The 24,957-nt window shown below is 52.2% G+C and overlaps 4 protein-coding genes across 8 annotated transcripts in view; 1 reads left to right on the top strand and 3 right to left on the bottom strand.

Moving 5' to 3' along the window:
• Positions 1 to 1,938, bottom strand: part of ACIN1 (apoptotic chromatin condensation inducer 1) — a 29,991-nt gene extending 28,053 nt beyond the window's left edge. For 2 of the 5 annotated variants that reach the window (XM_074365782.1, XM_074365781.1), the window contains exons 1-2: positions 1,711 to 1,930; positions 217 to 282 (exon numbers count right to left, since the gene is read on the bottom strand). In XM_074365782.1, coding sequence (XP_074221883.1) covers positions 217 to 282; positions 1,711 to 1,890 — 246 coding nt within the window. In that variant the 5' untranslated portion in view covers positions 1,891 to 1,930. Of the gene's footprint in view, positions 1 to 216; positions 283 to 1,710 lie in introns of all 5 variants that reach the window. The other 3 variants (XM_074365783.1, XM_074365784.1, XM_074365780.1) reach the window with 3 other exon arrangements.
• Positions 1,939 to 2,070: 132 nt separating this feature from the next.
• Positions 2,071 to 4,960, top strand: C6H14orf119 (chromosome 6 C14orf119 homolog). The gene is made up of 2 exons (XM_010954718.3): positions 2,071 to 2,358; positions 3,785 to 4,960. Exon 2 carries the CDS (start codon positions 3,786 to 3,788, stop codon positions 4,212 to 4,214), a length of 429 nt encoding a protein of 142 aa, XP_010953020.1. The 5' UTR covers positions 2,071 to 2,358; position 3,785; the 3' UTR covers positions 4,215 to 4,960.
• A 153-nt stretch (positions 4,961 to 5,113) lies between these two features.
• Positions 5,114 to 9,761, bottom strand: CIROP (ciliated left-right organizer metallopeptidase). The gene is given in 24 exon segments (XM_074366586.1): positions 5,114 to 5,169; positions 5,172 to 5,344; positions 5,812 to 5,858; positions 5,860 to 5,985; positions 6,101 to 6,182; positions 6,184 to 6,303; positions 6,305 to 6,327; positions 6,697 to 6,966; positions 7,062 to 7,158; positions 7,231 to 7,292; positions 7,330 to 7,346; positions 7,468 to 7,642; positions 7,716 to 7,738; positions 7,741 to 7,845; positions 7,977 to 8,070; positions 8,271 to 8,325; positions 8,327 to 8,398; positions 8,673 to 8,769; positions 8,772 to 8,805; positions 9,126 to 9,156; positions 9,249 to 9,318; positions 9,321 to 9,350; positions 9,472 to 9,515; positions 9,517 to 9,761. Coding segments are annotated over 24 exon segments (2,148 nt in total).
• Positions 9,762 to 18,825: 9,064 nt separating this feature from the next.
• On the bottom strand, positions 18,826 to 20,989 carry CEBPE (CCAAT enhancer binding protein epsilon). The gene is made up of 2 exons (XM_010954719.3): positions 19,948 to 20,989; positions 18,826 to 19,358 (listed from the first exon to the last, which is right to left on the bottom strand). The coding sequence occupies exons 1-2, from the start codon at positions 20,455 to 20,457 to the stop codon at positions 19,023 to 19,025; spliced, it is 846 nt and encodes a 281-aa protein (XP_010953021.2). The 5' UTR covers positions 20,458 to 20,989; the 3' UTR covers positions 18,826 to 19,022.
• Positions 20,990 to 24,957: the final 3,968 nt, after the last annotated feature.

The following is a 24,957-nucleotide window of genomic DNA, read 5'->3' as shown; positions in this document are numbered from 1 at the left end:
CTCATGCATGCTGAACATGTACTCTACCACTGAGCTATACCTTCCCTGTCTTGAATTCTTTATTAGAATTCAATTGTCCTAGTATGAAAATATTTCCAACCCAGGGAACTTAGGAAAATATTAGTGAGAAATTAAGCATCAAATACACAACACTATTTCATACCAGTCTCTATGCATCCAAAGAGCCCACGCCATCTAATGAACCTGTTTTCTTACCTGAGAGTTTGGCTGGAATGCAGCATGGGGTGTTGAGTGTTTCTGTAAATTTTCTAGCATTAGAGCCTGGTATAGAGAAGGGCAAAAGTCAGAAACCAGGGGGTGGTGGAAAAAAACCCACCCCACCCCTCCCCCAATCTCTTCACCAAATGCAATGATTAACCATACACACTTAAACTGTACTCCTTTTCCAGGGACCTAAAAGCCCTTTACTAATAGCATTCTCATTCATCTTCAGAAGACCCTTAAAGGTAGCCATGGTTACTGCTCCCAAATGTACAGATGTAAAATGCAGACACATCGGGAAAATTAGTGACATGGCTATGCAATAAAATCAGCGACAGTGACAAAACCAGTACTTACAATCCCTATTATCTTCTGCATTTCTGACTAGTGTCCCTTCTAAATCTGGCCCTTCACTTCAAATACTCCATTAGGTTCAAATACATGAAACCAACATGGTTTTGGCATGACTGAACTATTTGGTGAGTTATCAAGGACTAGGTCTACCTGAGTGAATCTGTATCGTTTCCAAAAGAGTGGCACTTAGATGTACCAAATTTATAAAAATTTCAAAGAGGAGGCTACAGAACAAAATGACCACAGGCTCTATAAACTGTTGTCTGATCCAATACACACACACACACACACAAAAGAAACTGTCAGCTTCAGTATAAGAAACGGTCTGCCAAGTTAACCCTTGAGCCAACCTAGCCCGAATCTGTACTACTCGCAACATACCCTAATTAACCCTATTCAAAATCAAGAAATCCTCACCTTCCCTCCGTTTACATCAAACCTATACACACCAATCCATCTACCTACCTCTTGACAATCCCACCCTAATCTACTCAAACCGATTCAAAACCCCCAACATATAGTAGTCTGCCTCGCTTCTCTTATCAATATTCACCAAACTCTTATCCACCCAAATTGCTTTTGGATGCTCTGTAAATTATACACCCCTACCTAACCAAGCCCCTTCAAATCAAGGTTTCTCTTCATCTCACCTTCTGATCTAATCAAGCAGACATTTTTACCCCACCCCAGTTCTATTCTTTCGGATATCGATACCAACCACATCAACCTCTCCGCCCAACTATACCCCGAACTCCGACCCAGCCCAACTCGCCCCCCTCAGGCCAGCAACGCCGGTGGTTGTAGTGGGATTTAACTCCTTCTGCAGCGCATGCGCCGACACCACAGACACAAACAAGGAGGGGGTGGGGGAAGGAGGAAGGAGCTTAAGACACTCCAGGAGAGTAGCGCGCACCCTCCCATTTTGGGCTCGCGCCGCTGCCGTTAAGGCGGGAACCGGCGCTATCTCTATTCCAGCGCGAGCCTCGCCAACCACCGTGCGCGCGGATCCGGAGGCTCGCGCTGGCGGCCTGAGCGAGCTCGCGCCGAGCCCGGACACTGCGCCTGCGCCGCGGCAGAGACTCGGCTCTACCGGGTCTACTCCCCTCCGACACACCAGCAACGCCGTCTCCTCACCCCTTTGAGCCGCTTGACCAGGGCACTCTTCTGCCCGCTCTTGGCTAGGCCTCGCTGCTCCAGTGCGGCCTTCAGGTCGGTCACCCGGAGCGCCTGAAGAGGCTTCCCGTCCAGAGTCACCTCCTCCAGCTCCGCCATCTTGCGTGAGGTACTCGGGTCCGTCCCGACGGCTTCGGGCATCTTCGGTAATTTCCGCCAACGCCCTTCGAACGTACCGAGCTGATCCCGCCCACTGCCATAGTCAACCCCTCGATTACCACTCAGAACTCCCCGGGTTCCTCCGGAACTGCTCGGGCATTTCCGTCTCCACGTCGGCACCAATCGGTTCTTTCCATCCTCCCAGCCGGTCCCCCTCCCTCATGCTGCTTTCAGAGCTCGGTTATCTTCGTCTTACCGAGTCTTTGAATCGAATCTATTCGGAAGCCCTCGACTCCGGCATAACCGTAATCGGAGTTATTCGGCCATCTCCGGACCTGAGGCTGAGGCGCTGGGGTGCTTGGGTGTTTGGGGCTGGTCCGGGACCGGAAGTGCGTGGGCTGCCCGGCTGGCCCTCCTCAAGGTTTTCAGGAAACGTGGAAGCGGCGGCGGTAGTTGGAGTATAAGTACTCTTGTGACGGTCTCCGGGTGCTCTGTGAGAGGAAAGAGGAGGTAAGCGGGGTAGAAGTCCCTCCTTGGGCCGGGTCAGACTATGTTTTTGCCGGCTACCCTTAGTAGGGAGCCTCCCGCTCCCCTACGGAAACAGCTGCCACCTCCCACCCTCTGAATCTCCGCCACTCCCATCTAAGGCTACGTTGCTCTTTGGGACCTCGGAATGCCTGTGGACCTCTATGGCCTCCGAAGTGGGCAAGTGACAGCACGAGGTCTTTGGACCCAGACTGTGAACTAATTCATGATCGTTGAACTTGAGTTTGCTCTCGAAGCCATGTAGCAACGCTCGGGAAAAGTTCTCCCTTTCCCCGAATAAGAGAATAAAATTCCTTTAGGAAGAATTGCTTCTTGTAGGGCCACTGTGAAAAAGACAATCTCCCTGGACTGTTTTGGTATTGAACTGCTTCTCATTGCTTTGGGGAATCCTTTTTTTTTTTGTCACTACAAATAGTCCAACTTAAAGCAGAAGGAACACAAACAGTAAAACAGTAAAACAGGCCGTATACAAGTAGGTTAATGTTTTCGTTGTTAGAGACTCATACTGTGCTGTTTGAGAACTATTCAAGTTGGTTGACTTTCCAGTTGCATTAGTGATGCGAATCAGTGGCCAAGCGTCAGTAGGTATTCTTTTAAACGTGAAGGAAAATTATTCAGACGTGAGTCGTCACACATCTACCTCAGTATAACACCTGTTAGATCCCTAAGCCACCAAACCAACTAGACTATTTTTTCAGTTTTGAATAAACACTTGGATGTTTCTCCTGTTTTTCTTACTGTGTTATTTGGGGCAAGGTGCCCTCACTGTGCTCTTTAATTTTTCCTGGTGCTTTATAGGGAATATAAGAAAACATTGGAGTTAGGAAGTTCTTGGCATATTTCAGAGACTGCATATTGCAGAGAAGCCTCTTTCATCATAAATGATGTTTTTCTTTCCTTTTTTCCTCCCCATTGTTGATAGCGCTGCAGTGATCAGCATCTAGGCCCTAACCAGCTACTTGGCTGAATTAAAAAATGTGTACCTTTTTTTCATTTTAGGGAAGATGTATTGGACCAGTATTAATCTTACTTTTTGTTGTTTTTTTCCTTTGCTCAACCTGAAACATAGAATTAGGTGGGAAATAATGAACAAGAAATGTTTTGGTTATTTTTAGGTTATAAGAATGATGGAAGAAAGCAGTGGTTGGGGAGGGTAATGGGTTTGAAAAAGAGAGAGGAAAGTTGGTAAATACGAAGTTATTCTTGGGTGCCTTCTCTAAGGTAGTTGACTAATAATCTAAGTAAAGGACCCTGTTGTTTTTCTGTACACTGAATTGGTGAGAAGTAATTTTCTTTGTAGATGCTGACTGTGATAAGATTCCTTGTTATTGGGAAGCTATATTTTGGTTGCTCTATGTAGAAAGTATGTAACAGCGCTTTCATGTTTCAGGATGCCACTGGAATCATCTTCCTCTTCGATGCCGCTATCCTTCCCTTCTCCCTTACCCTCAGTACCAGACAATATTTCTGACTCTTCCCCTCCCCCAATGTCTTACATCACTTCCCAGGAGATGAAGTGTATTCTTCACTGGTTTGCCAGCTGGTCAGGTCCCCAGCGTGAACGTTTTCTACAGGACCTGGTAGCCAAGGCAGTGCCAGGAAAATTACAGCCACTGCTGGAAGGTCTGGAGCAGCTTAGTGTATCTGGAGCAAACCGACCACCGTGTATCTTTGAGTGCCAGCTGCGTCTTTGGGATCAGTGGTTTCGAGGTTGGGCTGAACAGGAGCGCAATGAATTTGTCAGGCAGTTGGAGGTCAGCGAGCCAGACTTCGTGGCAAAGTTTTACCAAGCAGTGGCTGCTACAGCTGGTAAAGACTGATAGACATGAAAATCAAAGACAAAAACCATAGCTGATGGAGCCAAGGCCACAACTCTACTGTGAGAACTTCAAATGTATCACTTAAATGTCTGGGGATGGGATCCTGATTAGCTGGCTAAACTCGCTGCGCAGTACGGGCCCGATGATTTCAATGGGAACAGCATATCAACTGGATTCCTAGTGTAAATGTTTTCCATCTGAGCAAATCCAGATCAGCAGTCTGCCTCCTAGCTTACTTCTTTTCAACAGATGTCAAACTTTCAAGAATTTAAAGGCTTCTTTTGCAACTATAACCAAAAGGAACCTACACATTATAACTCAAGCCTACTGCTGGCCCATGGGCATATAAAGTGGAGCCTTCCTACTCTAGAAACAAGAGAGAAGGGCAATAAAAGGCCATGTTTTTATAATTTAGCTGGATTCAGATGGCTGGTTTCATCACCTTTGCCAGATTTTGGCATAATTATGTGACATCCCAACTGCTAGCTTTCCTAGTGATGATTTAGTAAAATTATGGAAAAAATCAGGAGGGAGTTAATTAGTTACTCCTTCCTCCATGCTGATGTTTGTTTGAATTCAAATAGCAATGACTTTTCTAAAGCATATGTGACATCCTTGGAACTGGTAGCAGATGTTCCTATTCTGTAAGTTTGCTTTACAACAATGTGAAAACAAGTGACACTTTTTACAGGTTCAAGGGTCTATTTTTTTCTATCAAAATAAAGAATGAATTTTCAGAACCAAAAGTCTCTCCCTTTTCTTTCATTGTAAAGCTAGTGTATCATTGATATACAGAGAAAGAGGCATTCTGAGAAAAGTAGGACTTAAGTGTAGACAATAGATCGACTTTTCATCTAGTTTCTCCTAAGATGATTTCTGATGTCATGCTCTCGGTAGTATCACACCTCTTTTATTCCTTCAGGTGGGCCCCTTCTTGTGCTTTGGAGCTCTGGTAATGGTAAGAGCCAGATGGTCCCACCTGAAGAGTAGCTTGTTTCTGATAGGCCACAGTTCCTAGGGCACCCATCAGGATAAGCAACATACGGCAGAGCCCCAGCAGCAGACTTAGATGGGCCATGGAGGGATTATGGTTCAAGGTAACCAAAAACCCAGGTCATAGAGTATTTGGCCTGGAATAATGCCAAGGCTCAGGAGGTGAAGGGCCCTACCTTTATTTTAATACATAGAGCTCATGAAGAATCATCCAAACAGTAAGCTAAACAGGAAATCAGGAAGTAGGAATAAAACCACGATCCAAGATTTCTAGCATCTTAAATTGTTGGAAGGAGACCTAACTTGGTAGTGAGGGAAGTGGCTTAGGGGAACAGTTAGGCTATGGTGTTTAGGTAGCTAGGCATGCTGCCTGGGTAGTGCTTAAGAAAAGGGAGCAAGGATCCCTATATCCTAAGATGGGGGAACTCCATTATTGTTGAAGAGGTATCTCACAGTGTTAGGCCCCAGGTGTTAGTCGAGAATCCTTGTTTTCTGAAATATTAACCCTGTACAGGACAGTATGCATATGAATGAGTGCTTAATCAATGTAATTTAGAATATGTGGACCTGGGAGTTTGAAAGAAAACTTGAAATATTATCTTACCTGCTGTATTTGGTGGTAAAGGTGACTCCTCTATAATACAGTTCTAGAACTTTTCTTCTGGAGAGTTGGGGTCAGGGCCCTGTGCAGCATACCAGCTGAGTGCCCTTGGCAGCCAAAGACACACACCCACAGGAACACCAGACTAGTGACAATCAAAGGGCTGTGGAAAGAGCACTTAAGTGGACATTTGGATCTCTTAATGGAGATACAGTCCTTGGAAGAGTATCCCTGCGAGTGGGATGAATGAAAAGGCCTCAGAGGGTTAAGCATTCCCCTTGGCCCACTGCACAAATCCTTACCTGCCAGGGCTTCCTCTGCTCACCAGCGCCTGTAGTGCTGCTGCAGTCAGTTCTCGCTCTGCCTTCCCCAGAGTGGCCTGGGGGCCCAGCCAATCCTAAAGACAGCTGGAATAACAGGTCTTGGGTTGAAAGACTCACAGGTGAGTAAGTCATAGCATCAGCACCTTTATTAGTCTGACGCAGCCGACCCTGGGAGAAGACCATGGTACCCAGGTATCTGCAAGGAGATGTGTAGCAGGGTACAGTTATAGCTTCAGTTACTTGCTCAAGCTCTCCTTCTGAGGAAAAATGTACATTCTAGAGCCATGGATTCAGTGGGGTACTGAGTAAAAAATGAATAAACATCAATAAATAAGCTACAAGGATATATTGTACAGCATGAGGAATATAGCCAATAGTTTATAAGAACTTTAAATGGAATATATAAAAATACTGTACACGTGAAACATATAATATTGTAAATCAATTATACTTCAATGATAATTAAAAATGAATGAACATCAAAATACCTTGGATAGTACTACCATAACAGCACTTCCAAACCTTTTGCCAGTATGCTACAGATATTCCACTTCTGATAACCCACCTGAATAGCCTTTCCTGGAAGGCATGGGACCCAGGGCGATCCCTCCACCTGCCCCTTGTGTGCTCCCCTCTCTGTGCATTGATGTAAGTAGCAGCTGCCAGTGAGCTCTGCTTCCTTGAGATGTGGGATCCGAGAGGGATGCCTGGTCTTGTCCTCAGGGAGCAGCTGTGAAGTGAGGTTGGCAAGGAAGCACCGACTCTGGAAATGGTAGATTTCCCCATGGGGATTCTCCGCCCCACGTGGGATTCCATTTTCCTTCCAGCATTCACTCTGAAGGGCGGGGCAGAAGGTAGAAGGGTGTTGGTCTTAGATGTTGACTTCTCTTGGCCCACTGGGTTCCATTCCCCAATCTCTAGTCTACCCACCCCACTGGCCAAGGGCTTGTACACACAGCAGCCTTCCGGCATGGGGTCTGAGGAGCAGTGTCCCTTGTCCCGGTGCCAGTAGTGGCAGCCCGGTCCGCTGTGTGGGAGGGACGGTAGAGTGACACTAGGATCACTGACAGCTGTGCAGCCAACCCCTCAGCACACACACCTGCCAGTACAGAGGATGTCTGAGGTGCCAGTCCCACAGGTGGTCAAATTCCAGGCCAGACCCTGCTTGAGAGACAGGAAGAAAAAGACCCTTCAGAACAAATGAAGGCCCCAAACCTCTCAGGGCCAGTTATGCTTACAGCTTCAATTATACTTTATAGCACAGAATCCCTTCATCCTCTCTCACTTCCCCCGAGCTGATGCAGCTATGAGTCTGCAATTCTCCCTTATTTCTCACCCCGGCCCCACAACAGCTCCTCTGCAGCACTGTGGTTGACTAGGTACCAGCCTGAGTCTGTGAGGGCAGCAAGAGTGATTGGGTCAAGCCCTGTGCACTGGGCACCACTGAAGGTAGCAGGCATTATGGAACCCTGGAGAAGCCAGGTCTCCCAGTATGAAGACAAAGGGCCCTGCTGGAAGAGGTGACTGATTGCCACCTGATGGCTCCCTCTTCCTTCCATCATTCCAAGGTGTCCTCATCCTCACCTCTTCTTCCAAGGGAGTGCCGGGTGCACTCCCAAGTGTTTGGCCAGGCTATGGCTAACAGCTGGGGTGGTGAGAAGCAGCTGTCCCCACTCATCTTGCCATGTCACTTGTTGCCTCACAGAACAGTTCTCTCTGAGTACAGAAAGGGGAGAAGGCATAGGAGGAGAGGAAAACTTCAGAAGGGTGAGGGGGAACTGTGAGATGATGAGATTGCGGTGATTCCCCCTGGCTGACACTGTGGGAAGACCATGCCCGCGTTACCCCTTTTACCACTGGTTCCTGAGGGACAATCCCTCCACTCCTTGAAGAGCTGCCCAGAGAAACCCAGGGCTTGGAGCCATTCACGGAGTGTGGCCTGAGGACAACGGACTGCAGAGTGAGGGTACTGCAGCAAGACGGAGTCCCCACTCTCCAGCCCCTCTGCCAATCAGCTTTTAGAGCTTGAAGCACCTTCTGTCCCACCCTGAGTAGTTTCTCCCACTTCACTGAAGCTGAATGGCCTGCCCTCCCTCCCCTAATCTGTTTGCTGCTTTCTATTCGTTATGCCATAGTCACCATGACGATGTCACTATGGCAGAGGCTGGGGCTGGTGAGATGCTGGGCACAGTAGACCAGCAAGAGGCCTGCCTTCCAAGTCCAGCTGGCAGCAGGCAGGGTAGGCAATGACAGAGGGCAGTGGATGGGCCAGGACAGGTGGGGGTGGAAAGGAGAGGGGCGGGGTAACACTGAAGGCATCATCCTGCAATTGGAGGCCCAGGGAACTCAGTAGGGGTGGTACCAAGGGATAGCTTGGGAGTTTTTCAGCCTCCACCCTAAGTTCATTCAGCATTCCCCATGTTACCCCAAATAAGCACAATGTCATAAAAACTGCTTGTATGCTCCCTACCCTTTCTCATGACATTTAAGATTGAGAAACAGAGCAGGGAAAAGGGATTTGATCTGAACTTGATCTGTCAGCACTTGGGAGTGTGGGTAACCTGCATGTACAGAAGAAACTCAGTGTTTTGGATCCTAGGCCCATCCGACTGGATCAGTTGTGGGGGTCCCCACTCTGCCACAAGGCATAACCATGGAAATGGGCATCAGGCACCTGGCAGGGAGTGACTGTAGCATCTAGCTTAGCAGCTGGGCAGGGAGAGAGGACAGGAAACTAGGTACTAGGGTAGGAGTGAGAGGCAGAAAGTCTCAGTCTTCAGCCTGATTAGTATCATTGAGGCAGCTGGTTAGAACAGGGAGTCTTGTCCTCCCCTGCCCCAGCAGTCTCTGAGTTAATAAACTGCCAGGGGGAGAGGGGGCTCAGGGATCTGCATTGTCAGGAATCACATTAAGTAATTCTGATGCTAGTTGTGTTGGAGCGGTCTGGGCGGGTTAGAGAGCTTCAGATCCCCAAATCCGAATAGTTGTTCTCACCTTTGTCCCCAAGCAACTCTCTCCTTGGTTACTCTGAGTTCAAGAGGCTGCACCTGGTAAGAATGAATACTGTAGGTGAGCTGGAGACATTTCTGGGTCCCCCTGAAGAGGTATTGTATACACTCTCAGTGACATGAACTCACCTGTGGTTAGTTTGGAGCGTCTGGGTCATGGCAGTGCTATGCAGGTGTCAACCCAGAAGCAGGGGTCCTTGCATTGTCAGGACTTAACAAGAGGTCACGTTCACCTCAACGTCCTAGAATTCCAGTTCCTTTTCTGTGTGGTCTTCCTCCCCTAGCCGGCTCTGCCCCTCAGCACTCCCCAGCCCTTCTGCTCCCCTCTTCACCAGCTAGGACAACCTGGAGCCACTGAGCAGCCACTCGGTGCGCCCAGCTCAGGATCTCCCCTCACGCCGCCTGCCTCAGGATCCCAAGCTCCCTCTGATACAGGATCTCTGATATGTCAGGTTTGCATTCGGAGGGGTTGAGGATCACGGGAGCCAGGGAGGGTGAGGGAGGACGAGCGGAAGTCTGGGGGATGTAGGGAGAAAGGGGGCCTGAGAAGGCTCACGGACTTCTGTGTCTCAGTACTTAGATGTCTGCTTATGGCAGCCCCCAGGAGCAGCGTCAGCAACATCTCCCAGGCATCTCTCCCTAGCCTGCCCTGGATCCGGTCTTCCGCTCCCTTCTGCCCTGCCTCGCTTACTTCTGACGTTCCTCTCTCTACTATCTTTCTCCAAATCCCCTCCACCACGCTGGCTTATTTTTTCAAGATTTGAGTGTTGTTGACTAAATCTGCAGTTCCTGCCAGGAGGTTGGATGTAAACCACAAAGATCGAAACTGGCATCCCCAGGGTGCCAGAGGTGGAGAGCTCGGGGAGGGGCAGTGCTCACCCCTGTGGCCTCGACTGACCTTTCTTGGAGGAGCCTGCCTCTTCCATGAAGGAACTTTCCTAACCCTCTTCCATCTCTCAGCCGAATTCTGCCTTTCTGAGTGGACAACCTTGAAACCTTCCCAGAACTAAAAAATTGGTGTTAAAGTAATGGCTTGTGTGTGGATGGGGGGGGCATAGCTCAGTGGTAGAGTGCATGCTTAGTGTGTGTGAGGTCCTGGATTCAATTCCATTAAATTTTTAATGGAGTACCTCCATTAAAAAAACAATAATAATGGTGTGTATATGGGGGCAGAGGGGGGATTCTTTGCTTCAGAAGAGATCGGCACATTCAGGGTGGTATGGCCATAGACTACCTTTTTTAAAAAATTTTTTTGTTTGTCTTGTTTTTTAAACTGGGGGGGGGGGTAATGAGGTTTATTTATTTATTTTAATGGAGGTGTTGGGGATTGAACCCAGGACTTCACGCATGCTAAGCATGCGCTCTGCCCCTGAGATACATACCCTGCCCCAGATTCTTTGTTTCACAGATGCCTGCCTATCTCACTGGAGATGGACAAACAAGGCTTCTGCACTCCTCTCGCCCCGACATCAGAACTGGGAGGACTCTAAACTGCAAGACTTTTAGGTATCTCTTCTACTCATGTAGGGACTCTCCATTTAAATACATGCGAGTTGACTAACGCTTCCTGTGAGAGGCTGTTGTGTTAGCTCTGTGAGGCTTCACGGAAGCCACTTATAGGCATGCCAAGAGGAGAAGTAAACTTTGAAAGTGGACAACAATAGAAGATGTTTGAAGATGTTCTTACTGAGCTCTTGGAACTGCCTTTGTTTTCTTTTTTTGCTCACATGATTCTTTCACAACCTTTTTCTCCTGCCTGGATACCCCTCCTTCCCTGCCTGCCTGGCTAATTCCTACCTTCCCTGTAATTACTCTGCGAAGCCTTTCTTAACACCTCCTGCCCAAATTCCACACCTGACAGAGGGGGCGGGGCCTCTCCTCCAGCTCCTAACAGAACACTTGTGGAACTCTGCTAGATCTGCAGGCCTGCTGCTCTCCCTCCACCTCCTGCACTCCCTCAAGCCTGCTTCTGGGCCATCCCAGAGGGCCAAGCCACCAGTGTGTGGATGAAGGAACAAGACCTAACCCCATTCTTTAGCTTTTGGAGAAGCAGTTCAGGTGAGACATAGGGAACATAGCTAATTAGTGACAGACAGGGACTAGAGTTTAGAGGACTGCTGACGTCCTGAGGAGGCTGGGTTTTATGCTTTTAGCCACCAGGGCTGAGAGTGGAAGTACCCATTACAAGGGAAGCATCCAAATTCTGGAGCCAAACCAACTCTGCCACTTTCTATCTATCGTAACTTGGGCCCAATATTCCCACTTGTAGAAGGGGTGGTGACGCAGAAGTGGGGTGATTGTACTTACTCGATAGAGTTGTTATGAGGCTGAAGTTTGTAAAGTGCCAGGAACAGTGTCTGGATCATGGTAAATATTAGGTCAAGTAAGGAGGACATATTCCACAGACACTTTCAACTCAGTGAAGAACTATTTTGTTTTTACCAAACCAACATGTGTTAGAGGACTTTTGTTCTCTAAAAGACAAACCTAATCTTTTTCTCCAAGTGTCAGAAGCTTTCTTTTTAGATTTTTATTTATCTATTTTAATGGCGGTTCTAGGGATTGAACCCAAGACTCATGCATGCTAAGCATGCATTCTCCCACTAAGCTATACACTCCCTACCCACTCAAGCATTTACTTTTGTGCTCTGGTTGAACAGGCCAAATTTAAGGAAAACTCTTGGGTCAGGGCTTGACTCTGAGATTCAAGGTCTCTGACATTTTCTGGAGGTTTTCTGCCCACCCCGCCAACTGCCTCCACTCCTAATGCTTTGCTGCCCCCTTGTGGTCTTACTGAGCTAGGGTGTGCCCCTACCAGGGTAGGGATTCATCCTCACTTCATACTTGCTTGCAGAACTTCAGACCTTCTAGCAGAAGCTGCACAGGAAACACCTCATGTTCCTTCGGCTAGAACACCTCTTTCCTACCTTTGCCTAGCAAATCCTTCTTTGTCTTCCAAGATCCAGCTGAGAGGTTATCTGTCTGTTGACACTTTTTGCTCTCCCAGGTTGAGTCAGTTTGCATGTCCTCTGTTCCCTGGGAGCATTTCTTTCACATCTTTGAAGTAGCACTTAGTATATTTTCCTGGAGTTTATTCTTGTGCTTGTTTCCCTGCCAGACTGTGGGCAGGGACTGAGTCTGATTCACCTCTGCCTCTCTGAAGAAATCTGCAGTAGGTACTGAGGGATAATGGGGGGTGAGAAGATGGAGGGAGGAAAGTAGAAGGAGGTGAGGAGAGAGGGTGGGAATAACGGGCAAGTTACCCAGCACTTCCTTGGTGCCCAGACATTGTTCCAAGCACTTCAGACTCAGGTAATCCTTCCAACAACCTTATAAGGTAGGTATTATCATTATTATTACCCCTTTTTTTACAACCAGGACAACATGGGTACATGGTCTATGTGGGATTTGAACCCACATAGTTAGGCTCCTGGGCACAGGCTTAATCCACCCTGCAATAGTGCTTCTAAAGTGCCCAGTGTGGAGGAGAAATAAAGTGCTGAGAGGACCAGGATGAGAAAGATGAGGGTGAGGAGGGAGAACGGGGTTAAGAGAGGATGGGGATGGGGATGGGGTGAGGGTGTGGAGGTAGGAAACTAGACGGGGATAGGGGAAGAGGATGTGGAGGTGGGGTGGAGGTGAAAGAGAGGATGTGGGTTGTGGAGAGAGGATGGGAATGAGCACGGCAGTCATCCTGGGTGGTGTCATCATCAATACGGATGCTCCCTCCATCCAGCACGCTGACCTCGACCTCTCAGTTCCTTCACCCTCTCATCTCTAATGTGTTTCTCCATCCACCTCAGCAAGCCACCGCCAGGGTCAGACCCAGGCCTTATCATCACCAGAAACTGCAGTACCTATGAAATAACTGAATCAAACATCCCACTCTCTGATATGATCTCCTTTCCTTATGGTTTATTTGCTCAAGCCAGCTCACTGCCACTTTTCTACAAGCTCACTGGAAGAATCGCTGGTCTTGCCTGTCTTTTCATCTCTCCTTATTTGCCTTAGGTTCCAGGTTCAGTGCGAAATCCCTTCCCTTCCCTGTCTGTCCCGTCGGTCCTGGCTCCCTGGGTGAGCCCCATGCCCAGATGAACCTGACATCTGTCTTGTCTACACTGGCTTCTTTGCAGCTAAGGACCATGAAGGAAGTCACTCCAGAGGACAAACTGCTGTCACCTAATATGGTCATCATCAACTTCAACTGGCCACTCCCAATTCAGAAATCTTAGCTCCCCCTTCCACTCTCAGCAATTAGGATTTTATACCTTCAAATGTATTCCTCAGGGCCCCCTGCTCAGTCACTTGCAATCACCTCTTCTTTCACGGTGAAAACAGAAGCCGTTAGACAGGAACAGCCTCAGCCTCCTAGAGACCTGTTTGCATCTGCACCTGCTGCATCTCTTCTCTTTCACCTCAGGAGAGAGGAAATGTCTTCTCCTTTGGAAGGTGGAGATGCTGCTCTGGATCCATTTGGAGCAAGATCTGATCTCAGCCCCCCTCTGACCTCATCTCCCCCAACTCAGTCTAGTCTGTCCCCCAACCGCAGCCTCTGTCAGTGACTGGGAAGGACTTGCTTGGGGTCTTTGCAGAGCTGCTGTCCCTTCTGGGAACCCCCACTTTTTGTCAGACTGACTCCTACTCACCTTTGAGATATCTGCTTACATGTGACTTCCTCAAAGAGCTTCTGGTTCACATTTAAATCAGGTTCTCTTGTTAGTATCTGTCACCATCACCCTTTACTGCATTGCCCCAAATTTAGAATGACCTATTTATTGGTGGTTGTATGTTTGTCCATCCCCCTCAGGGCCAGTAAGCCCTACAAGGGCAGGGCCTGTGCTTATCCTGTGGCTCCAATAACAAGGAAAGTGCCTGGAGTAGGGTTTATTATTTTTTTAGCAAGCGAATTTGGAAGGGGGGTAATTAAGCTTATTTATTTATTTTTCAACAGAGGTACTGGGGATTGAACCCAGGACCTCGTGCATGCTAGGCACACACTCTACCACTAAGCTATATCCTCCCCCTTGGGCAAATGAATGAATGGAATGAATGAATGAGCGTGATGAGAAGGCAGGAGGGAGGCAGGAAGAGGGAGGATGAGAATGAAAGATGGAATTGAGGAGGGAAGATTGGGAGTAAGGGGAGCAGATGGTGATGAAGAGGATGGTGTGGTGTGCAAAGATGAGGCTAGGGGTGAAGGGGAGAAGAGGTGGAAGAAGACCAGGCAGAAGGGAAGGGGTTCTTGTGCTGGGCCTGTGTAAAGCTTCCAGACTTTGAGTGGGCTTCCCTGGAGCTCTGTCCCCTGGCCACGCTGCTTGCAAGGTTTGAAGGCAGAGCCGGTGGGCGGGGCTAGACTTTATCTTGGGGTGCAGCCCTAACCTCAGATGGTGACAGAGCTGGAGCCAGCAGGGGTTTTGCAAACCGTCCCGATTGCAGCAGGCCAGCAGTCTCACTCGGGACGGGCGGGTGGGGCCTGGGCTTATCTCCCAAGTGCAGTCCTAACCTCAGATGGTGACAAAGCGGGAGCTACAGGCGTTTTGCAAACCGTCCCGATTGCAGCAGGGTTGGATGGCCTGGCCAGGGGTGACAGTGCTAGGTGTAGAGAGCAACAGGGTTCTGGACTGTTTGGGGCTTCAGGGTGAAGCTTGGCTTGTGGGGCATGGGGGATCCAGTCTGTGGATGGCTTGCCTCTAGCCACCTCAGACCCCTGTTTCTAAAAGAGAAGGGGAGGCAACAGCTCTGCAGGTGGGTCTCTCCCTCGTAGGAAGCCTTCCTTCTCCCAAATCCAAGGGCCCTTCTGTTGCTCCCTGAAGTCAGAACTCAGGGCCAGGTGCAGCCATTTTCCTCCAAAAAGACCCATCATTTCCCCATGGGGCAGCCTCAGGGAACTTCTAATGGGCCTTCTCAATCAACTTTTCATTGAAGTTTTTCTGGGGCCAAGCCAGGCCTGCTTAGAGGAGCGGGCAACAGAGGCCAGCCTGGAGTCCTGTCCAGGTTGGACCATTCCCGCTGTGGAGCAGCCCCGGCTGAGTCCCGAGAGGAGAGGTCTGCCTGCTGGGGGCTGGCGTGGGTGACGGGAAGTGACTGGCCTGGAGGAGGTGCACAGGCCTTCAGGCAGTCCTGGTTATTGTCGCCTCAGCATCTCCTGTACAGCCCCCTCCATCCCACAGTCCCCTCACTGGCTTGGGGCAGGGTAGGGGGTGGAGGTGAGGAGGCCCCTTTCCACCCCGACAACCCCAACCGGGATCTTGCAACACTGGGATGGGGGCCCTGGGGGCCCGGGCGTGTGGCAATCCGTGGGGGGTGGGGTGGGGAGGTGTGCACGGAGCAGGGGGAGCGGCTTTCACAAGCGGCCGCCACCGCGGACTGACCTTGGCAGGCTCACCTTGGGCAGCTTCCTCCCTCTTGGCGGTATCGCCAAACATCCTTCCTTCTCCACTGCTTCCCTGGGGTCTGAGATCCTGCCTCTCAGCTCAGGACTCTCAACCTGGTCCCCAGTTTTGCTCACGAAGGAAAAGTGGGCCCGAGCTGGGAGGTGTAAAGCAAAGGGAACGCACGTGTGTCCTGTTTGGACTTGATTTGCCGGTTTTCCAAAGTTCCGGTGTCCCGGGCCTCTCACCTTCCCCGGCAGGAGTGGGGCTAACCGCCCAACCTGGCAGTGCCTTCTTTCTGCCGCCTCCAGCCCCCGCGGCATCCCTGCGCGGTGGTGGGAGGAGAGGCGCAGGGCCCCGGGACCCTGCTCTCCCACCTGCCGGAGCTCCTTTGGGAACTCCTACCGGCAGAGGGAATGAAGGCCATCCTGGAGGGAGGGAAGCGGTGTTCTTGCGGGTCGAATCCCTTCTTCCTCCTTTCCATCCCGCCGGCCTCATTGGGCTTTTCTTCCTTTTTCTCCATCGGGACACCCCAGGGCCTTGCCATTTGCTCTCCCCTCTGCTCGCCCCGACCCCCCCCACCCCCCAGTTTGGCACATCCGCCTCCTCCTGGACAGTTTTCAAGGTTTCCACTTCCTCTCCTCAGAGAGGCCCTCCTTGACTACCCCAGCTAAAACAGCCTCCCTTCCTGCTTGTTTAGTCGATTTCCCCAAGGGGCGTATTCAAAGGGAGTAATCTTTGAATTTATAGAGGTGGGAATGGGTAGGATTAAGGAAAAGCAGCAGGAGTCATGAGCTCCGGCAGCAGCAAAGCCGTCACCACCTCCAGGCTGTGAGCCCAGCTGCAGAGTACCAGTCCTTCCCGGAGGGGTTGGGGCTTCAGGTTCCTGCTGCCCTCAATCACCTGTGCTGCCAGGACCTCGGACTGGAGGAGGGGTCTGTAGGGGAGAGGATGGCACTCAGCACACTGGCTTGTTGCCTTTCTCTTCTTACTCCTTCAGCTACTGGCTGGGTTTGTCTCAGTCACCAGTGTTGCCAGCACCATGCAAGGCCTTGGCACAGGAAAGATGCTCAACAGATACTTGTTGAATAAGTTACTTTGGCCCAAACCAGTTGCAGTCAAGTTAAAAGCCTCATTCCGAAAGTGTGACTTCGGGCCACCTGTCGTCTCCCTGGGATACGATCTGCCACAGAGGGTTGGGTGTGCCTGCCACCCCGTGTCAGGCAGGGACAGGTGTGCACTTCTCTCACCTGGGGCTGTGGCTCTTCTGCAGACCTGGTGACAGGCATCTGCCCTGAGGATGCCCCGAGGGTGCTGGGGGCTGGGAGGAGACACAATTCAGAGCTGTGGGAAAGAAGCTTGGGGCTGATGCTGAAGCAACCCACGTCCCATCACCCAGAACCTTGAAAATAAGTACCAGGGCAGTGGTCTTGAGCTGAGAGGAGGAAATCCGGAGGTTGAGTCACTTACCATGCTCTGTACAAACCCCCTTTATGCAACCCATCCCCTTGGGCTGAAAGGAAGGTGTGGGATTCTCCCAGGCATCCACAGAGATGGGCGCTGCCCCCTTCCCAACTCAGGCAGTGAGGGAATAAACCATAAGCCATCTAGCGAGGTTCGGATCTGTCTGCCCAAACCAGACCTGGGGCAGGGGGATCTGGGGCACAGATGTAGGAGAGATGGTGCCTGAGAGGAACAGAGGCAAAGGCAAAGGCAGAAAAGGGACTGAGCCCTGGGTGAGGCAGGCATGGGGCACACAGATGTCGGAGATGTGAGAAGGCACTGACACTGGGGATGTGGAGATGGGAGGGGAAGAGAGAGAGAGGTGAACTGGGAGGATTCAGACACCAGACTCTCTCCCTCTCAGAAGGTTATTCCTTGATGTCTAATGCTACTTTCTCAGCATAAGCCTCTTAAGTCATTGGTGGCCTAGGAGAGACTCTAACCAGCCGGTACTGCGTCTCGTGTCTCTGGCTTTGTCGGGCAATCCCTGATTACTGATTGAATGGGATCTGTGCCCTCCACACTGTTTTGTCTGCCTCCGAGGGGAGGGTGTGAGCACGGAGTAGAGAGACGGGTGCCTGTGCAGAGGCAGCAAAGTGCCTGGGTGAACTTGCGGAGAATGTCTCTTATCCCCTCGGCCCTCAGCCGCTTTATCTCTCAAGTGTGGCTCGCACTATCTTGTCGTCTGAGGGAAAAGCCTACCAGATGGTCTCTTGAGGTCTCTTCCAGCCCCTCTTGAGATCTGTGATTTTATGGAGCTAATTTTGGTTCTGCCTCTAACCCATTGCATGACTCTGGGTAAGTCCCTTCCCAGTCTGAGGCCTCAGTCTCCTTACCTGCCAAAGGGAATGATAATAAGTCTTCATGCTTACCGTATGCCAGGCCCTATTTATCTATGAACCTAACAGCACCCCTCCTCCTCCCATTTTGCAAATGATGAAACTGAGACACAGAGAGAAGCCACTAGCATGAAGTCACACAGCTGGAAAGTAGCAGAGGGAAATTCAAACTGAGGCTGCCAAGCGCCGCAGTTGGGTCCCTTCCTTTTCCTTTCCATCCCACCGGCCTCATTGGTCTTTCCTGGCTATCATGTCACTTAGGCTAGAGTTCTATGAAAAAACTGCTTTCAAAGTGGGGTTCACAGCACAGGTGGGTTTTCATCCTCTTGATTATCAGTTTTCTCGTATATGAACAGGTCTCGAGGCCTTTCCCAACCGATGTGTCCCCCAAGAAATCAGACTCTTTAGGGAACCCAAACCAAAGGGAACGAGGGACAAAGGTGGGAGCTGGTGGGTGGGAGCCTGGGGGAGCTGTCAGTCTGGTAGACTGAAGTTTTGGAAATGGGGAGAAGGGATTCAGTCTGGATCAAGAGCTCAGGGGCCATAAATCTATCAGAGTCATCTGGAATTTTCCCTTGGTCCCCTGGGGCAGGAGCTCCCAGACCTATGTATACCTCAAGGTGAGAGAGAGCAGGCCTGGGGTCAGCAGGCCTGGGCAGAAAGGGCTGGAGGTGCTGGGATCTCCCCGCAAGCTGCCGAGCTTTGCTAGGAGAGTATCCGAGCCTTCTGGTGGCAGCGGGGGTGACTTCAGTGTCGGGTACAGAGCGGGCCGGGTCGAGGGAGAGAAGATGGAGTGACAGATGCATGGCCTGGCTGTGTGGTGTGCCGGGGAGGGGGAGCTGTGGGCAGTGCATAGGCCTGGAATCAAGAGGTATGCAAACCTAGACCCATGCACACCACACACGCAAACACACACACACACACACACACACACACACACACAGAGGCCCAGGCCCAGTGTACAGCCCCGGCACCAAGTCATAGTGCAGTTTTATTCAGCCACAGAATCATCATGCGGGGGCCTGCCCTCCTCCCTTGCCAGCCGCTGCCGTTTGTCCAGGGTCTTTGTCTCCAGCTCGGCCTGGGAGGGGCTCTAGGGCCCCAGCAGGGTGGGGGTCCCCAGGGTCAGGCCGGGCCCAGGTGCTGTTGCCCACAGTCTGCTGGCCGACCTCAGCTGCAGCCCCCCACGCCCTTGATGAGGTTGGCGGCCTCGGGGATCTGGCGGAAGAGGTTGCGAAGGGTGTCCAGCTCCTGGGTCAGCTGCTCCACCCGGCTGCGCAGACGCTCGTTCTCAGCCATGTACTCCAGAACCTTCTGCTGCGTCTCCAGAATGCGCCTCTTGGCCTTGTCCCGGCTCTTGCGCACCGCGATGTTGTTCCGCTCCCGCCGCAGCCGGTACTCCAGGCTGTCTTTGTTCACCGTCTTCTTGCCCTTGTGTGAGGGGCCGGCCGGGGACGGCGCCTTGAGGAGGGGGCTGCAGGGGGGCGCAGCAGCGGCCAAAGGGGCCTAGAGGGGAAGGCACAGAGGGACAAGAGTGAGGGCTGCTGGGAAGCAGAGCAGAGGCAGGGCAGAATCCCAGCAGCCAGGGCACACTTGGGGCATCAGAGGGATGTGGGATTCAGAGCCAGCTCCTGGCTCCCGGTCAGAACAGCCACTGCCCCACCAGATGCACAGGGTCCTCTGCTCTGACCCAAACTCCCTTTCATGTCCCCACACTCTCTGAGGGCACTTTCCTTCAGTCTATCTTGAGTCTCCCGTTCTACCATCAGCAGGCATTTCCTCTTGTAGAAGCAGGAGGTGGCACAGAGACAAGAGGAGGGGGCTGGTGGGCAGCAGAGAAGCTGGTGGGGGGTGGCCTGAGGTCAAGGCACGTCAGCTGGTCACAGGGACTGCAGGACACGTTGGTTCTAGCCACACAGGGGGGATCAGGGTGGGAGTGAATTCACAGAGAAGACAAGAGGGGTCATGACTGGGTGGCGAGCACAGAGGACTTGGGGTGAGTTGATTTCACAGAGCAACACCATACACAGACCCCATCTGCACGGGCCTCCCTCCAGCCCCTGGGTGGCGGGGAGGACAACTGAGTGGCTCTTACCTTGAGGACGCGCAGGGGCTGGCTGGGTGTTGCCAGGGCCGGGGGCAGGTGCATGGCCGTCTGCCCACAGTGCGCCACTTGGTACTGCAGAGGGTTGTAGCCGCTGCGGCTGGCCCCCCGGCTGCCCTCAGGCCCCCGAGGCTCCTCCTTCACGGCCACGGCCCTGGGGTCGTAGCTCCCCGGGCTGCTGTAGATGCCAGGCCCCAAGGCCTTCCTGTCAGGGCCGAAGGTGTGTGGAGGGTAGGTGAAGGGCCGCGGGTCAGGCGGCAGGTAGTGGGGGAAGGCAGGGGTTCCGGGGCCCTTAAGGCCTCTGGCCTCGGTTGCCGGCTTCACAGCGAAGAGGTCGGAGAGGAGCTGTTCCTCCCCAGACTCGATGTAGGCAGACAGGTCGATGGAGGCCTCATGCTCACACATGTCCCCCAGCTCCCCGGGCCCTGCTCGGGCCCCTGAGAACTCGAGTGGCTGCTGGCCAGCCCGGGGCTCACACTCGTAGTAGGTCCCGTGGGACATGGCCGGCCCGCCCCCTCAGCTCCCCGCCCTTGGCCGCCCTGCTCTTGGGGCACCCTTTGGGATGCTCGGCTTGCTATCTCCCCCTGCCCTAGATCTGCCCTAGATCTACCCTCTCCGATCTCCTGTCACCCACTCTGCGTGGCCTCTCTCCTCCCTCCTCTGCTGTTTCCTTTTCCTTCCTCTGTAGTCAATGCCTCTTTTCTCTTCCCTTTTTTCCCCTCACTCCCTGGGGTGACTCAGGGAGGGGCAGGGCGCACCCCGGAGGGAGGGATGCAGGCCTTAGAGAAATGGGGCCCCTGGCCGAATTAGCAGTTGGGGGGCACTCTGGTCAGGCTCAAGCCCAGGTTCTGAGATGCCCAGGAGCTGATGCTTCTGGGAATGCCTCCTCCTCCCTGTTGAGTCCAGGAGATTCCAGAGTCCTTGTCGAGGGCAACACCTCACTCTGAGTGTCCTCCTCCCTCCGACTTCCAAAAAGTCCTGTGCAGAATGAGGTGCCCCGCAGAATGAAAAGAGAAAACCCTCTTCCAGTGCCGACCCCCAGCCTGATCTGAGCTCCTCCCTTGACACGCCTCCCTCTCAGTCCCCCGCAGTGCTGGGCTCCACCTACCCCCAGGGCCACTCAGTTCCTTTTGTAGCCCCACCTCTCCCAGCCACTCTCCTGGGTGCAGGCCAGGGGGTGTTGTTTGAGGGGTTTAGGAAGTAGTGATAGGTCTGGGACCGTACGCTGGGGCCTGTCTCGTGGTGCAGACATGCTCACTTGCTAGGTTTTTGCACAGGGTCTCTGCAACAGCCCCAGCCCTCACGTGTTTCCAGCCGTGGCTAGCTCTAGCAGCTTGGCACTGTCCCTGACTGCCCAGGCTTGGCTGAGGTACCTGGTCAGGGCTTGGGCCCTGTGCCCCAGGCCCCAGCGGGCTGCTGCCCCGGGAACCGACAGCTGTACTCCTCTGGTGGTTCCAATGCCTGGTCTGCACCGCCAGAGGCTCAGGCTGGCGCCCTGCCCTGCTCTGGTCCTGAGGGCTCTGCCCGTTTCCTGTGCCTGGGCTGCAGGGCTCAGGCACTCGGTGCAGCTCAGTTTGCTGTTTTTCCTTCTGCATGGCCGTTCTCTGACCTCTATGCGTGTCTCTTGGGTCCACTTCCTCTTGTGAGGCTTGAGAAGCCTTCTCCTTTGTCATCACCTCTTCCTGGGGCTCTGTTTCAGGGTCTCCAGGAGAAGCCCATGGCTCACTATCTGTGCTTTTGGTCTCAGGCTGCCCCCCTGCCGCCCCCACCGTCCCTTCCCTTTTCTCTTTCCTCTGGGAACTCCCCACTTCCTCCTGTCAGAGACACCTGCTTTTACCTGTTGCGTTTCATCTGCAAAAGGGACTATAGGTGCAGTGAAAAGAAAAGGACACAGAGAAATATATCACTGGCTCTTTTATCACCAGAAAAACCAGTGAGTGCCCTGTGGAGGCCAGCAGGTTTATGTCAGGCACACCAAGGATCAGGCTACAGTGGGGCAAATGCAGAGGGGATGTGTGTGGCACTGGTTGCTAAAATAAAGTGCACAGATGGAGACAGGGCTGCCTGCAAGGCAGGCAAGTTACCCTTCTACTTGGCATCCCCCCACCCCCCACCCCCGCACCCACCTCCTCCAGCTTTCTGTGTAAAGTTTGAGGTACTTTCTCTGAAAGCTCTGACCTGACCTTGAGAGCCCTGGGGAGACCTGCTTGAATTCCAGAGACAGGTGTCAGGAACCAGATGGGGAGATTTCTGCCTTTTGCCCATTTCAAAGGACCCTGTGGCAAACAGGTGCCAGAGCTGAGCTACTTCAGTTCGGCGGCAGTGTCTCAGTCAACCACCAGGTGGTAATATTGGTCCAAAATCCAGGACTTGAGGGGCTGCTATGGTCAGGAATCAGGTGGACGGCAGAGGGCAGGCTCCCACAGCCCTGTCAAGGGCAAGATGCCCTGAAGGAGGAGGAGGAAGAGGAAACATGGCTGGGATGGAGGCTTGCAGTGCAGTTACAGGGAGAGAGGGCAGGCAGAGAGGATTGGGGCCAGGCCCTTGTCTCAGTGAGGAGGAATTCTGTCCCCCATCAACTACGAAATAGTGATGATGGTTAAGGCCTTGCATTTTCTGATATTACGTTTTTTCAATCATTGAAACATATGCTTTTCCTTGCAGACCATTTCCCTTTGAATTAAACAAGAAAGTAACCAAGATAGCTGGTATTTTTATCCTTGCCTTATAAAGAAGGAAAACCAAGCTTAGAGTCTGAGCTGCTCAAGGTCATGCAAGAATGCGGCGTTTCTCTGGAGGGAAAGGGCAGTGGTCTAGTTCCTGAAACCCCCAGGAAAGAAGGGAGAGGGTAAGGGGGAGCTGTGGGACCCAGAGAGCCTTCTTTGCCCTCAGTCGGCCACCTTGGGGGAGGGGGAGCCGGCGTCAGTCGCGGGCGAGCCGGCCCTGGAGGAAGCAGGGAGGTGTGCAAACAGGGCGGCAGGAAATGAGAAAGCTCAGGAGCGCGGCCGGCCGTGGGGGAGATAAGTGATCTCCGTCCCGCACCTCCCGGGCTGACGTTGCTGGTGCCCGGACAGCCGTGTTTCTCAGTAACTGAGTGCTCTCTGAATGTCTGGGCAGGGGAGGAGGGGGTGCTGGATGGGAAGTGGGTGGAGGGGGCCGTGCCAGTCAAGGGCTGGGGGATGCTTGCGGAGTTGCTCAGGAGGTCAGCAGGATCTTTTTCTCCTTGTGGCTGCAGGCCACCTGTGTGCATTAACTAAATAAAAGTACCTATATTATCTTAATGACTTTGTAACCGGCCTCAGTTCAAACACCACCAAGTCTTTCCGACAGAGAGGCCACCGAGCGTGGCAGTGACGCATCAGAGAGAATTGGGGAGTTACTTAATCTGACTTGTAAAATGGCAGTGGTAACGCCTACTTTGTCCGTTGTTTAATTAAACTTTGAATAAGATTGTGGATGGAAAGCAACTGGTCTCAGCCGGTCAGTCTCCTTCCGGCCCTCCTGGGACTGCCCCCTGTGGTTTATCTGTGTCTCCTAAGCGACACGCTATCTGCAGCCTTGTCTGACGCCTCAATTGGACAGGCATTTCTGAGCACGTAGGTCCCAGGCACTGTGGAGGCTCTGGGAATCTGGTGGGTCCAGCCCTGCCTGCCGAAGCTGGCAGCCCAGTGGGTGGGCAGTGATGCTGTGAAGTGTGCACGTGTATCCCGTGTGCATTTTTTGTCTTCTTTCTCCCACAGACTGTTTGCTCCTTGAAGATAGAGTCAGATACTTCTTCATCCATGATGACCGTATTGCCTGAACTAAAATTAAGGACGGGCGGGTTGATTTATATGAATATTCTTACAGAGACAGTGGAACAGAATAGTTGAAGACTGTGCTGACTTGGAAAACTCAGTGATAAGTTTGTTATTTCCACAGCACACAGCAAAATCCTAGATGCAATGGCTAGAGAAAGATTTGTTGTGTGACTGCCTTAAGAATGCATAAGCAGCTATGATTTCAGTGACCTCCAAATGCTCCCAAATTGCCTAAGGTCAGAGCAGTACAGTGACTGACAGGGTAAAGGCCCAGGTTAAAAATAAATGCCTGTTGCCCAGGAGGAGACCCACATTTGCCCTTTTGAGCAGGTTGAAAAGATCAGCAAGTGTCACCTTACAGAGAGAGAGAGGGGGGCCCCCAGGGCCAAGTGTCTCCAGGGAGTGAGAGGGGATTGGGGAGGGCTGGATCTGCCCGGATGGGTGAACAGAGGAGCCCTCGGGTGGCCTGGGGAAAGGAAAAGTGTGTGTTGGGGATCCAGGGGTCCCCAAGGGTCAATGTGAGGCTTGGAGAAGGGCCTCTTGCACAAGTCTGGCCTCTGCCCCATTTTGCCCTCACTCTTTTGGGACAGCCTTGGGCTGGGAGATTGAAGAACCCTCTGAGATTGGGGTCAATCTTCTTTTTTCTTCCCTCTAAAGGTGCTAAATAGGTTAAATGACTTGCCCAAGGCCACACACCTGTTTGGTGGCTGAGCTGGGTCTCAGAGCCAAGTGTCTGTACCCTGTGAATGGCGAGCCACCAGCTTGAATCTAAAAGGGCATCAGCCACAAAACAGGAGTGTTGGGGCCAGGCTGGGGCTGGGGGTGGAGGCATCTTGCCTGCCAGTGTCCTCACAGTGTCCCAGATAGTGAAGGTTGATGTCTTAACCTATACCCACCGCCCCCACCATCCCCACACTCACGTCTGTCAGCAGTGCTGGCTCTGGAATGACGCTGTCCCAGGACAGACAGCCGGGAGGGCTGCTCACAAGCGTCAGCCTCCTCCAGCAATTAACCCAGAGCACCAGGAGGTACTTGTCCTTCCCTAGATTGCTTCCGCTCTTTCCTAGCTTCTCAGCCTCCTAGTCTTCCACCTGTACAGCTGAGCGGACCCCCCACCTCACCTCCAAGTCCCTCCCATTAAGCCCTGGGAATCCAACTGGGTGCTCTCCCAAGCCTCCCACGGGGGTCTCTCCACAGGCTC

Source organism: Camelus bactrianus, chromosome 6 (genome assembly GCF_048773025.1).
Source record: "Camelus bactrianus isolate YW-2024 breed Bactrian camel chromosome 6, ASM4877302v1, whole genome shotgun sequence".
NCBI lineage: Eukaryota > Metazoa > Chordata > Mammalia > Artiodactyla > Camelidae > Camelus > Camelus bactrianus.
This window is presented reverse-complemented; position numbering and strand designations above follow the sequence as displayed.

Coding starts and splice junctions, on each gene's coding strand:
- CEBPE (XM_010954719.3), bottom strand. CDS start 20,457: ATGTCCCACGGGACCTACTACGAGTGTGAGCCCCGGGCTGGCCAGCAG. Junction 19,359..19,947: donor AGCCCCTGCGCGTCCTCAAG/GTAAGAGCCACT, acceptor CTTCCCCTCTAG/GCCCCTTTGGCCGCTGCTGC.
- C6H14orf119 (XM_010954718.3), top strand. CDS start 3,786: ATGCCACTGGAATCATCTTCCTCTTCGATGCCGCTATCCTTCCCTTCT.